At 46.3% G+C, this 13,997-nt stretch overlaps 1 protein-coding gene across 4 annotated transcripts in view; it reads right to left on the bottom strand.

The window, feature by feature from the left end:
- Positions 1–13,997, bottom strand: part of ttll5 (tubulin tyrosine ligase-like family, member 5) — a 602,008-nt gene that overhangs the window by 501,934 nt on the left and 86,077 nt on the right. For all 4 annotated transcript variants that reach the window (XM_072494443.1, XM_072494444.1, XM_072494451.1 and 1 more), the window contains one exon: positions 315–416. In XM_072494443.1, the coding sequence (XP_072350544.1) occupies positions 315–416 (102 nt within the window). The remainder of the gene's footprint in view (positions 1–314; positions 417–13,997) is intronic.

Genomic DNA, 13,997 nt, shown 5'->3' with positions numbered 1-13,997 from the left:
TCCCCATTAAACACTCCCAGGACAGGTGCAGCACGGGGTTAGATACAGAGTAAAGCTCCCTCTACACTATCCCCCATCAAACACTCCCAGGACAGGTACAGCACGGGGTTACAGATAAAGCTCCCTCTATACTGTCCCCATCAAACACTCCCAGGACAGGTACAGCACGAGGTTAGATACAGAGTAAAGCTCCCTCTACACTGTCCCCATCAAACACTCCCAGGACAGGTACAGCACGGGGTTAGATACAGAATAACGCTCACTTTGCAATGTCCCTTCAAACAAACATTTTCAGATACAGAGTCAGACATTACCTGACGTAGTCACAGCTTTTCTTGTTGATGCTGTAGTTTGTCAGATGCATGAACTGATTCTTGATGTTCCTCGTTGCACGGTCATACTTCACTGTAGCAAATCTTTTGAGAAGAAAGCAATGTTTGGAGTTATATTTCCAGATTAAGAAGCTGTAGGGAACGTATTTAACTCCCTTCCCCTCAGTTCAAGGCTTGAAAAGAGCAAGGGGACAGGAAGGACGTTTTCCGAACAAAACAAAACCATTCAGCTGTTGGGGAATCTTCAGGAGAAAATTTACACAAATATTTGCAGTTTCAATCATCTTTCCCAGGGTACCCAGCAGTGGGTTACAGTCTGAAACCTAATGGAGCTTTCATCAAAGCCAATTGTCACAATTGAATTGCTGCACTAACTGAAAACTGTTAACACGCAAAGGATAGGATCTTGGCTTGCAGAGCTCAGGACCAAGGAGGAAGACACGGCACCTCAACTCCCAATGCCATTTGTTATGGACGAGAGCGAGAAAGAGAGAATCTTTTATCCGTAAGCAGAAGTGTTTTAATTGTTTTAAAATTAGGCTGCAGCATGTTTTCCCAAACGCTCGGTTTGTGAAGTCTAATTCGTGAAGTGACTTCCTGCAAACGCTCTTTGATTGAACCAGACGGTTAGTTTATTCACGCTTTCAAACCTGGGACCAGTCACAACCACACAGGCACTCCACATAAACACTAAGAGGGATAGGAAAGAAGGGGCTTTACAACTTTGAATTATTTAACCCTTAAAAAAAACTACAGAAATGGACATCTGTTCACGTGATTTCCAGAGTCCGGAAAGTCAGGACCCAGAGGTGCCCGTTCCATCATGGAAACTTTCCCATCCCGGTGAGTTCCTGGCTGAAGACAGCGCAGAATTCCTTTAAAGTGGACGGTAATGCAGTGAGATGGGTTTGCTGTAAATATGCTCGGTCTGCTTGGCAGGCAATGATTGGAGGTTTCGCAATAAACCGGCTTCAAGGAGGGCTTGTTGCAGGCTGCTTGGTTAGCCTGTACTACTGCTGTCAGAGATTTGCATGTTGGAGATTGTGATAGCCCTCACAAGGACCAGAGGGAATCACATCGATCTCTCAGTAAGGCCTGTGGAGTACGAGTTCACATGGTAACGGGCGGAGACACGCCCTGCCGGAATTCATTACCGAGCCCTTTAAATGCCACTCAGACCTGGATAGGGTTTCTGTTCGTCCCGGGCTGGGATACCCGTGTTCTGCTCCACAGGTGCGGCTTTATTTTTGAGTTTAGAATCATTGTTTAAACCTTCAGCGTCATGTCTACTGGATTACTGCAGAGATAAATCAGCAGACTCTCCTGCTTCTGAGTTCTCAACTGTATATAGAGGTTTCAACATTATCACTCCTTGTGACCTTTTTCCGCCACAATGAATTCACATAGGAATGTGTATCGGGTGTCTAAATCTGATTTTTGTGTTGTGGCTTTTAATGTCCCAATGATTAGAGTCTGAAAGAGTAATTAGTCATATTGAAGACTCTGTTCCATGGTAGACCCTTGGATTCGACAACAGGCAAGCTTATAAAAATGCAAATGATATTCATTTCCTTTTAATTGTTCCTTTTTGAAATGGACCTAGACAGTCTCAGGCATGAGACTCCATGAGCAGCATATCAAGTCATGTCTCTAGTGCAATCCATATACTGCCTTAGATGCCACCTTACAATTCCAGACATCAGATGACTTGTGGTGGCCATCCTTTGGTTCAGCAAAGTTCATTTTTAAATAAGCAAAAAAGGATAGCATTTGATTTACATAGCTTATGATTTCTTTCATGTCTTAGGAGCATGTCACATTATCTGTAAGCATGGAATCGGCTTTCCTATGTATACTGATGATTATCATAGAATTTACAGTGCAGGAGGCCATTTGGCCCATCGAGTCTGCACCGGCTCTTGGAAAGAGCACCCCACCCAAGGTCAACACCTCCACCCCATCCCCATAACCCAGTAACCCCACCCAACACTAAGGGCAATTTTGGACACTAAGGGCAATTTAGCATGGCCAATCCACCTAACCTGCACATCTTTGGACTGTGGGAGGAAACCGGAGCACCCGGAGGAAACCCACGCACACACGGGGAGGATGTGAAGACTCCGCACAGACAGTGACCCAAGCCGGAATCGAACCTGGGACCCTGGAGCTGTGAAGCAATTGTGCTATCCACAATGCTACCGTACTGCCCAACTTCACCTCTCTGCCACCAACTCTTGCTTACTCAGCATCAGAGTGTGGTCCAGCCAAAACTACTTGGGGCTCAACAATGGCAAGACTGAAGTTAGTCTATTCTACCCAAATCAGAAAGTTATCATAAATTGATTAGAATGGATACATATTCTCTGAAATATAGGACACTGAAAAGTGATTTAATTGAAAAGAATAAAAATCTAAGAGGGTTTGTACGGCTAAATGTTAGACCATGAGACAGAGGAGCAGAATTAGGCCACTCGGCCCATCGAGTCTGCTCCACCATTCAATCATGGCTGATATTTTTCTAATTCCCAGTCTCCCGTCTTCGCCCCATAACCCCTGATCCCCTTATTGATCAAAAACCTATCTATCTCTGTCTTAAAGACACTCAGTGATTTGGCCTCCACAGCCTTCTGCGGCAAAGGGTTCCACAGATTCACCACCCTCTGGCTGAAGAAATTCCTCCTCATCTCTGTTTTAAAGGGTCGTCCCTTTAATCTGAGATTGTGTCCTCTGGTTCTAGTTTCTCCTACAAGTGGAAACATCCTCTCCATGTCCACTCTATTCAGGCCTCACAGTATCCTGTAAGTTTCAATAAGATCCCCCCTCATCCTTCTGAACTCCAACGAATACAGACCCAGAGTCCTCAACCGTTCCTCATACGACAAGTTCTTCATTCCAGGGACCATTCTTGTGAACCTCTGACGGACTTCAGAAGCTGTTTTCCGCTTGCTAGAGAGGCTACGACAGGGGGTCACAGTCTCAAGATAAGAGCGGAGATAAGAATTGTCTTCACAGTGCAGGAAGCCATTTGGCCCATCATGTCTGCACCGCTCTCCAAATCAGCATTAGACTTATTGCCACGTGTACCGAGGTCCAGTGAAAAGTATTGTTCTGCGTACAGTCCAGGCAGATCACGCCATACATGAAAAACATAGGACATACAATAAATATACAATGGGCTGGTTTAGCTCAGTGGGCTAGGCAGCCGGTTTGTAATGTAGAACAAGGCCAGCAGCGTGGGTTCAATTCCCGTACCAGCTGAGAATTCTGAATTCTCCCTCTGTGACCCAAACAGGTGCCGGAATGTGGCGACTAGGGGCTTTTCACAGTAACTTCATTGCAGCGTTAATGTAAGCCTACCTGTGACAATAAAAAGATTATTATTATAAAATACATAGACAGCGGGTGAAGCATCCGGACTATAGTGCTACAAGAGTACAAAAGATGCATAAAGAGATCAGTTCAGTCCATAAGACGCTCGTTTAGGAGTCTGGTGACAGCGGGGAAGAAGCTGCTTTTGAGTCTGTTTGTGCGTGTTCTCAGACTTCTGTATCTCCTGCCCGATGGAAGAAGTTGGAAGAGAGAATAACCCGGGTGGGAGGGATCTTTGATTATACTGCCCGCTTTCCCCAGGCAGCGGGAGGTGTAAATGGAGTCAATGGATGGGAGGCAGGTTCGTGTGATGGACTGGGCGGTGTTCACGACTCTCTGAAGTTTCTTGCGGTCCTGGGCCGAGCAGTTGCCATACCAGGCTGTGATGCAGCCAGAGAGGATGCTATGGTGCATCTGTAAAAGTTGGTAAGAGTCAATGTGGACATACAAAGAACAAAGAAATGTACAGCACAGGAACAGGCCCTTCGGCCCTTCAAGCCTGTGCCGACCATGCTGCCCGACTAAACTACAATCTTCTACACTTCCTGGGTCCGTATCCCTCTATACCCATCCTATTCATGTATTTGTCAAGGTGCCCCTTAAATGTCACTATCGTCCCTGCTTCCACCACCTCCTCCGGTAGCGAGTTCCAGGCACCCACTACCCTCTGCGTAAAACACTTGCCTCGTACATCTATTCTAAACCTTGCCCCTCTCACCTTAAACCTATGCCCCCTAGTAATTGACCCCTCTACCCCGGGGAAAAGCCTCTGACTATCCACTCTGTCTATGCCCCTCATAATTTTGTATACCTCTATCAGGTCGCCCCTCAACCTCCTTCGTTCCAGTGAGAACAAACAGAGTTTATTCAACTGCTCCTCATAGCTAATGCCCTCCATACCAGGCAACATTCTGGTAAATCTCTTCTGCACCCTCTCTAAAGCCTCCACATCCTTCTGGTAGTGTGGCGACCAGAATTGAACACTATACTCCAAGTGTGGCCTAACTAAGGTTCTATACAGCTGCAACATGACTTGCCAATTCTTATACTCAATGCCCCGGCCAATGAAGGCAAGCATGCCGTATGCCTTGTTGACTACCTGCTCCACCTGTGTTGCCCCTTTCAGTGACCTGTGGACCTGTACTCCTAGATCTCTTTGACTTTCAATACTCTTGAGCCTCTTTGACTTTCAATACTCTTGACCTGCCGAATTCCCTTAGTTTCCTGAGGAAGTATAGACGCTGTTGAGCTTTCTTGATCGTAGCGTCGCGTGGGTGGACCAGGACAGATTGTTGGTGATGTGCAGACCTCGGAATGTGAAGCTGTCAACCATCGGGTAGGAGATACAGAAGTCGGAGAACACGCATGAACAAACTCAGAAACAGCTTCCCCGCTGTTACCAGACTCCTAAACGACCCTCTTATGAACTGACCTGATTAACACTACACCCCTGTATGCTGCACCCAATGCCGGTGTTATGTAGTTACATTGTGGACCTTGTGTTGCCCTATTATGTATTTTCTTTTATTTCCTTTTCTTTTCATGTACTTAATAATTTGTTGAGCTGCTCGCAGAAAAATATACTTTTCACTGTACCTCGGTACACATGACAATAAACAAAATCAAATCCAATCACCACCTCGGCACCAGTGATGCAGACAAGGGTGTGTACCGACACTTCGCTTTCTGAAGTCGATGACCAGCTCCTTAGTTTTGCTGACGTTGAGGGAGAGATTGCTGTCATTACACCATGCCACTAGGTTCTCTCTGTCCCTCCTGTACTCATCGTTGTTTGAGATCCGATCCATTACGGTCGTGCCATCAGCAAACTTGTAGATGGCGTTGGAGCTGAATTTTCAGTCATGTGTGTACATGGAGTATAGTAGCGTGCAAAGTACACAGCCTTGCAGGGCCCCGTTATTGAGGACTATCATGGAGGAGCATCATGACTTAGTGCCAGTCCCCTGACCTTTCCCCATATCCCTGTGCATAGTTTCTATTCAAATAATATTTTAATAGCTCAAGAATGCCTCATCTGAACCTGTCTCCACCACATTCAGAAGGTTGAGAACTTTCAGAATTCTTTTCCCTGGCGCAGGCAGCGCTGACAGACTGCGTAATGCTGCTTCACGCAATTGTCCACCTCAGAAATCAAAGACGTGCACAGAGCGGACACAGGAGAACAGAACTCCAGTGTGTACACAGAGCGGATACAGAACAGAAATCCAGTGTGTACACAGAGCGGATACAGAACAGAAATCCAGTGTGCACAGAGCGGATACAGAACAGAAATCCAGTGTGCACAGAGCGGATACAGAACAGAAATCCAGTGTGTGCACAGAGCGGATACAGAACAGAAATCCAGTGTGCACAGAGCGGATACAGAACAGAAATCCAGTGTGCACAGAGCGGATACAGAACAGAAATCCAGTGTGTGCACAGAGCGGATACAGAACAGAAATCCAGTGTGTGCACAGAGCGGATACAGAACAGAAATCCAGTGTGTGCACAGAGCGGATACAGAACAGAAATCCAGCGTGTGCACAGAGCAGATACAGAACAGAAATCCAGTGTGCACAGAGCGGATACAGAACAGAAATCCAGTGTGTGCACAGAGCGGATACAGAACAGAAATCCAGCGTGTGCACAGAGCAGATACAGAACAGAAATCCAGTGTGCACAGAGCGGATACAGAACAGAAATCCAGTGTGCACAGAGCGGATACAGAACAGAAATCCAGTGTGTGCACAGAGCGGATACAGAACAGAAATCCAGTGTGTGCACAGAGCGGATACAGAACAGAAATCCAGTGTGCACAGAGCGGATACAGAACAGAAATCCAGCGTGTGCACAGAGCAGATACAGAACAGAAATCCAGTGTGCACAGAGCGGATACAGAACAGAAATCCAGTGTGCACAGAGCGGATACAGAACAGAAATTCAGGGTGTGCACAGAGCAGATACAGAACAGAAATCCAGTGTGTGCACAGAACGGATGCAGGAGAACAGGAATACAGTGTGTACACAGAGCAGATACAGGAGAACAGAAATCCAGTGTGCACAGAGTAGATATAGAACAGAAATCCAGTGTTTTCACAGAGCGGATACAGGAGAACAGAAATCCAGTGCGCACAGAGTAGATACAGAACAGAAATCCAGCATTTTCACAGAGCGGATACAGGAGAACAGAAATCCAGTGTGCACAGAGGAGATACAGAACAGAAATCCAGTGTGTACACAGAGCAGATACAGGAGAACAGAAATCCAGGGTGCACACAGAGCGGATACAGGAGAACAGAAGTCCAGTGTCTGCACAGAGCGGATACAGGAGAACAGAAATCCAGTGTGTACACAGAGCAGATACAGGAGAACAGAAATCCAGCGTGCACACAGAGCGGTTACAGGAGAACAGAAATCCAGTGTGTACACAGAGCAGATACAGGAGAACAGAAATCCAGTGTGTACACAGAGCAGATACAGGAGAACAGAAATCCAGGGTGTACACAGAGCGGATACAGGAGAACAGAAATCCAGGGTGTACACAGAGCTGTTACAGGAGAACAGAAATCCAGGGTGTACACAGAGCGGATACAGGAGAACAGAAATCCAGGGTGTACACAGAGTGGATACAGGAGATCAAAAATCCAGGGTGTACACAGAGCTGATACAGGAGAACAGAAATCCAGGGTGTACACAAAGTGGTTACAGGAGAACAGACATCCAGGGTGTACACAGAGCGGATACAGGACAGAAATCCAGTGTGTACACAGAGTGGATACAGGAGAACAGAAATCCAGTGTGTACACAGAGTGGATACAGGAGAACAGAAATCCAGTGAGTACACAGAATGGATACAGAGAACAGAAATCCAGTGTGTACACAGAGTGGATACAGGAGAACGGAAATCCAGTGTGTACACAGAGTGGATACAGAAGAACAGAAATCCAGTGTGTTCACAGAGCGGATACAGAATAACAGAAATCCAGTGTGTACACAGAGCAGATACAGAACAGAAATCCAGTGTGTACACAGAGCGGATACAGAATAACAGAAATCCAGGGTGTACACAGAGCAGATACAAGAGAACAGATATCCAGTGTGTGCACAGAGCAGATACAGAACAGAAATCCAGTGTGTACACAGAGCAGATACAGGAGAACAGAAATCCAGTGTGTACACAAAGCGGATACAGTAGAACAGAAATCCAGGGTGTACACAAAGCGGATACAGGAGAACAGAAATCCAGTGTGTACACAGAGCGGATACAGGACAGAAATCCAGTGTGTGCACAGAGCGGACACAGGAGAACAGAAATCCAGTGTGCACAGAGCGGATACAGAACAGAAATCCAGTGTGCACAGAGCGGATACAGAACAGAAATCCAGTGTGCGCACAGAGCGGATACAGCATAACAGAAATCCAGTGTGTACATAGAGCGGATACAGGATAACAGAAATCCAGTGTGTACACAGAGCGGATACAGGAGAACAGAAATCCAGTGCGCATAGAGCGGATACAGAACAGAAATCCAGTGTGCACAGAGCGGATACAGAACAGAAATCCAGTGTGCGCACAGAGCGGATACAGGAGAACAGAAACCCAGTGTGTTCACACAGCGGATACAGGAGAACAGAAATCCAGGGTGTACACAGGGCGGATACAGGAGAACAGAAATCCAGGGTGTGTACAGAGCGGATAAAGAACAGAAATCCAGGGCGTACACAGAGCAGATACAGGAGAACAGAAATCCAGTGTGTACACAGAGCGGATACAGGAGAACAGAAATCCAGTGTGTACACAGAGGAGATACAGAACAGAAATCCAGTGTGTACACAGAGCGGATACAGGAGAACAGAAATCCAGGGCGTACACAGAACGGATACAGGAGAACAGAAATCCAGTGTGCGCACAGAGCGGTTACAGGAGAACAGAAATCCAGTGTGTACACAGAGCAGATACAGGAGAACAGAAATCCAGGGTGTACACTGAGCGGATACAGAAGAACAGAAATCCAGTGTGTACACAGAGCGGATACAGGAGAACAGAAATCCAGTGTGTACACAGAGTGGATACAGGAGAACGGAAATCCAGTGTGTACACAGAGCGGATACAGAAGAACAGAAATCCAGTGTGTTCACAGAGCGGATACAGAATAACAGAAATCCAGTGTGTACACAGAGCAGATACAGTACAGAAATCCAGTGTGTACACAGAGCGGATACAGAATAACAGAAATCCAGTGTGTACACAGAGCAGATACAGAACAGAAATCCAGTGTGTACACAGAGCGGATACAGAATAACAGAAATACAGGGTGTACACAGAGCAGATACAAGAGAACAGAAATCCAGTGTGTGCACAGAGCAGATACAGGAGAACAGAAATCCAGGGTGTACACAGAGCAGATACAGGAGAACAGAAATCCAGTGTGTACACAGAGCGGATACAGGAGAACAGAAATCCAGTGTGTACACAGAGCAGATACAGGAGAACAGAAATCCAGGGTGTACACAGAGCGGATACAGAAGAACAGAAATCCAGTGTGTTCACAGAGCGGATACAGAATAACAGAAATCCAGTGTGTACACAGAGCAGATACAGAACAGAAATCCAGTGTGTACACAGAGCGGATACAGAATAACAGAAATACAGGGTGTACACAGAGCAGATACAAGAGAACAGAAATCCAGTGTGTGCACAGAGCAGCTACAGAACAGAAATCCAGTGTGTACACAGAGCGGATACAGGAGAACAGAAATCCAGTGTGTACACAGAGCAGGTACAGGAGAACAGAAATCCAGGGTGTACACAGAGGAGATACAGGAGAACAGAAATCCAGGGTGTACACAGAGCAGCTACAGAACAGAAATCCAGTGTGTACACAGAGCAGATACAGGAGAACAGAAATCCAGGGTGTACACAGAGGAGATACAGAACAGAAATCCAGTGTGTACACAGAGCGGATACAGGAGAACAGAAATCCAGGGCGTACACAGAGCAGATACAGGAGAACTGAAATCCAGTGTGTACACAGAGCAGATACAGGAGAACAGAAATCCAGGGTGTACACTGAGCGGATACAGAAGAACAGAAATCCAATGTGTACACAGAGCGGATACAGAACAGAAATCCAGTGTGTACACAGAGTGGATACAGGAGAACAGAAATCCAGGGTGTACACTGAGCGGATACAGGAGAACAGAAATCCAGGGTGTACACAGAGTGGATACAGGAGAACAGAAATCCAGTGTGTATACAGAGCGGATACAGGAGAACAGAAATCCAGTGTGTACACAGAGCAGATACAGGAGAACAGAAATCCAGGGTGTACACAGAGCGGATACAGGAGAACAGAAATCCAGTGTGCACAGAGCAGATACTTGAGAACAGAAATCCAGTGTGAACACAGAGCGGATACAGATGAACAGAAATCCAGTGTGTACACAGAGCGGATACAGGAGAACAGAAATCCAGTGTGCACAGAGCGGATACAGAACAGAAATCCAGTGTGTACACAGAGTGGATACAGGAGAACAGAAATCCATGGAAGGAGTAAAGTGGCGAGTCGCTGCAGTTATGCCGTGTCTCTCGCACTGGCCTGGCATTCTGACACTACTTGAATCGGTCCTCGATTCCTGCCTTCTTCTGATCTGGGGCTACGGGTAGAAGGCAGGTGATTGGGGAGGAGCAACATATCAGCCAAGATCAAATGGCGGGGCAGACTCGATGGGCCGAGCTGCCTAATTCTGCTCCTATATCTTATGGTTTGTTCCCTTTCAGGTAAGTTAAACAGATAATTGCTCAGTAAGAACCACAGAACCTGAACAGAGCTGCCATCTGGTGGTGAGCAAGTAAACCCTGTTTTTGTGCCTAGTTTTTGTGCCTCGAGCTGGCAGAGAGCAGTAGTGTGGTCCCCTCAGCTCTGCCCAAACGTTACACCCGGACTGTACCCCCTCACAGTGCTGCAAAACTGGTTCAGCTTTTCACAAAGCCTCCTAATTCAATATTTCATTCCATCAAGAATGCGACTTCAACTTAAACAGGAGACAATCAGTAGCTGTCAAATACCAACAGGAAAGAGGTGAGTGGGGCTGGAAGAGCTGGGAGAGGACAAGGGATCAGATAACTATTGAACAGGGTTAAACACCCTTATATTATGCATGAATTGAGAGAAAATCAAGCCTGTATTTATAAGGAAATCAAGGATCAAGGGTATGTGGATAGTGCAGGAAAGGTGGAGTTAGGGTGGCATGTGGCGCAGTGGTTAGCACTGGGACTGCGGCGCTGAGGACCCGGGTTCGAATCCCAGCCCTGGGTCACTGTCCGTGTGGAGTTTGCACATTCTCCCCGTGTCTGCGTGGGTCTCACCCCACAACCCAAAGATGCGCTGGTTAGGTGGATTGGCCACGCTAAATTGTCCCTAAAATTCGGGAAAAAATAATTGGGTGCTCTAAATTTATTTTAAAAAAATGAAATGTGGAGTTTAGGCAGAAGATCAGCCATGATCTGACTGAATAGTAGAGCGGGCTCGAGGAGCCGCAGTGGCTTATTCCGGCCCCTACTCTTTATATTCTTCCATAAACAGCACGATAACGCACATCAAACACGAGTATCATCTTAACTCTTGCACCTAGAGTCAGAAAGTCATGGGTTCCAGCTCCACTTCTAGATGTGGACTTTCAGTCCAGACATACATTTCAGCACAGTACAAAATGACAACAAACAAACAAAGAACAAAGAAATGTACAGCACAGGAACAGGCCCTTCGGCCCTCCAAGCCCGTGCCGACCATACTGCCCGACTAAGCTACAATCTTCTACACAAATGACTGTGGAAGGCGGTTGGGAAATGCATGTCCCTTTAGTCAGGGACCTTTGAAGCGTGGTGACTATCATGTTGACAAACATGGTGGTCATTTTGGGAACAGCAACATCCCACACACAATAATCCACAAGATCATGGAACAGTTTAATCGGTTTTCTAACTTTGCTAAGTGAGGGAAGAGTGTTCAGCCAGAACACCAGAACTCTGAATGCACTGCTGAATCACTTCAAATGTATTCAGTGCATTCAGCATAATCAAACAACAAAAGGTCAGCGTTATTGTCTTCACAAACATATGGTCTGTGTATATGAAGCAGGGAGGGAGTTTCCAAGGGATTCACTGTCACGATATCCATGGAAACAATTACATCAATACTCGTCAATCAGGGTCCTCAGCAGACAATGTGTGGATGGTGGCTGAGGTTCCCGATAAACAGGAGTGTGTGCTGACACAATGAAAACACACACACATATACACACACCTCAGTCTTCAAACATCAGCAGCCTTGCAAACTGCTCTCGGGTTCAAAACCCTTGGCAAAATGTTTTTCCAGATTCTGTGCAAGAAAAAAGCCCACATTCTTCCCAGGCAATCACATGCTCAAGAAAACTGCTCAAAACAAGAACTAAAGACAAAAAAAGTGTGCAAAAAACAAAAAAAAAACAATTTTGAGCAAAACATGGATCAAACGTTGAGCATAGTTGCCATCAAGGGGCCAAATCGTGAATGGCATGTAACAGCATTGTCCGCCAAAGGAAAGTCAGGTGGCATTCAGCAACAGCGAAAGAGGAACAGAGGTACTAAGGAGGGTAGTTTATTTTTAAAAAGATGCAGAGGCTGGGCAAGATGGCTTAAAGGATGTGTAACGCTGGAGCAGAGCATGGGGAGTCATCCAGTTTCTGTGTACAACCTAAAATTAGACTTAGTTTGTTCAGGGGCAGAATGAAGAAGCATTTGTTCTCACAAACGGTAGTGGTAATCTGGAATTTTCCTCCTGCTTCAAACATTGCTCCCTCGCCACCAACCTCATTCTTTTTCCAGGCAACTGTCAGAGACAGAACCAAACTGTGTTATACTTGACCCAGAGATAAATTGTGACATGTTTCCATCTCGGCTCTGCTCCCTCAACCTATCTGCTGTTTAAACCCTCATTCACTCATCCGTTACTGCTAGGCCGGGCTTTTTCCAATGCATCCATTGGGTTTTACAGCACACCGAGGCCCATCGGCCCATCGTGTCTGTGTTGGCCATCAAGCACCTATCTACCATAATCCCATTTTCCAGCATTCGGTCTGTAGCCCTGTATCCTCTGGCACGTCAAGTGCTCATCTAAATGCTGGCTGGCCTCCCCACATTCAGTAAACCCTGGTCCTTGTGCCCGCATGTGTTCCACATCCTGTTCACCCTTGTGCCTGCTGGCCTACATTGGTTCCTGGTCAAGTTAAGCTTTGATTTGAAAGTTCTCATTTTTGTTTTCAAGCCCCTCCATAACCTCACCCTTCCCATTGCCAGAATCTTACCCAGCTCACGAACCTCCGAGATACCTACCTATTGAGCATGCCTGATTTCAAATCGCTCAGCCATTGGTGGTGGTGCCATCAGCTGCCTCGGCACTAAGCTCTGGAATTCACTCCCGAAACCTCGCTACCTCTCTATTTTCTTTTAAGACGCTCCAGAAAACCTAAATATTTTATTCTGCTTTTAGCCATCTGCCCTGGCATCTCGTGTGTTATTTATTTTTAATTTAAAGTGTCCAATTGTTTGTTATTTTCAATTTAGCATGGCCAATCCACCTACCCTGCACATCTTTGGGTTGTGGAGGTGAGATACACTCAGACTCGGGGAGAAAGTGACCCGGGGCCGGGATCGAACCCGGGTCCTCGGCGTCGTGAGGCAGCAGTGCTAACCACTGCACCACCATGCTGCCCTTCACTTGTGTGTTAAATTTTGCTTTATAATGCTCCAAGGAAGCTCGAGATGTCTTAACGTAAAGCGGTGGTGTAATCAGACAAAGTCAGCATGGATTTACGAAAGGAAAATCGTGCTTGGCAAATCTACTAAAATTCTTTGAAGATGTAACTAGTAAAGTTGACCAGGAGAGCACCCGGTAGATGTGGTTTATTTAGACTTTCAGAAGACTTTTGACTAGGTCTCACAAAGCAGATTATGTAAAGCACATGGGATTACGGGTAGTGTCTGGAGATGAGTAGAGAGCTGATTAGCAGACAGGAAGCAAAGAGTTGGAATAAACAGTGCCTAGTGGGGTACCGCAGGGATCTGTGACAGGACCCCTACTGTTCACATGAGATATTAATGATTTGGACGAGGGAACTGAATGTATTATCTCCAATGAAACAAAGTTGAGTGGGAGGGTGAGCAGTGAGGAGGATGCAGAGATGCTTCAGCGGGATTTGGACAGGCTGAGTGAGTGGGCACATGCATGGCAGATGCAGTATAATGTGGATAAATGTG

This window comes from Scyliorhinus torazame, chromosome 2 (assembly GCF_047496885.1).
Source record: "Scyliorhinus torazame isolate Kashiwa2021f chromosome 2, sScyTor2.1, whole genome shotgun sequence".
In the NCBI taxonomy this organism is placed as follows: domain Eukaryota; kingdom Metazoa; phylum Chordata; class Chondrichthyes; order Carcharhiniformes; family Scyliorhinidae; genus Scyliorhinus; species Scyliorhinus torazame.
The sequence above is the reverse complement of the archived record's forward strand: the minus strand, read 5'-3'. Positions and strand labels throughout refer to the sequence as shown.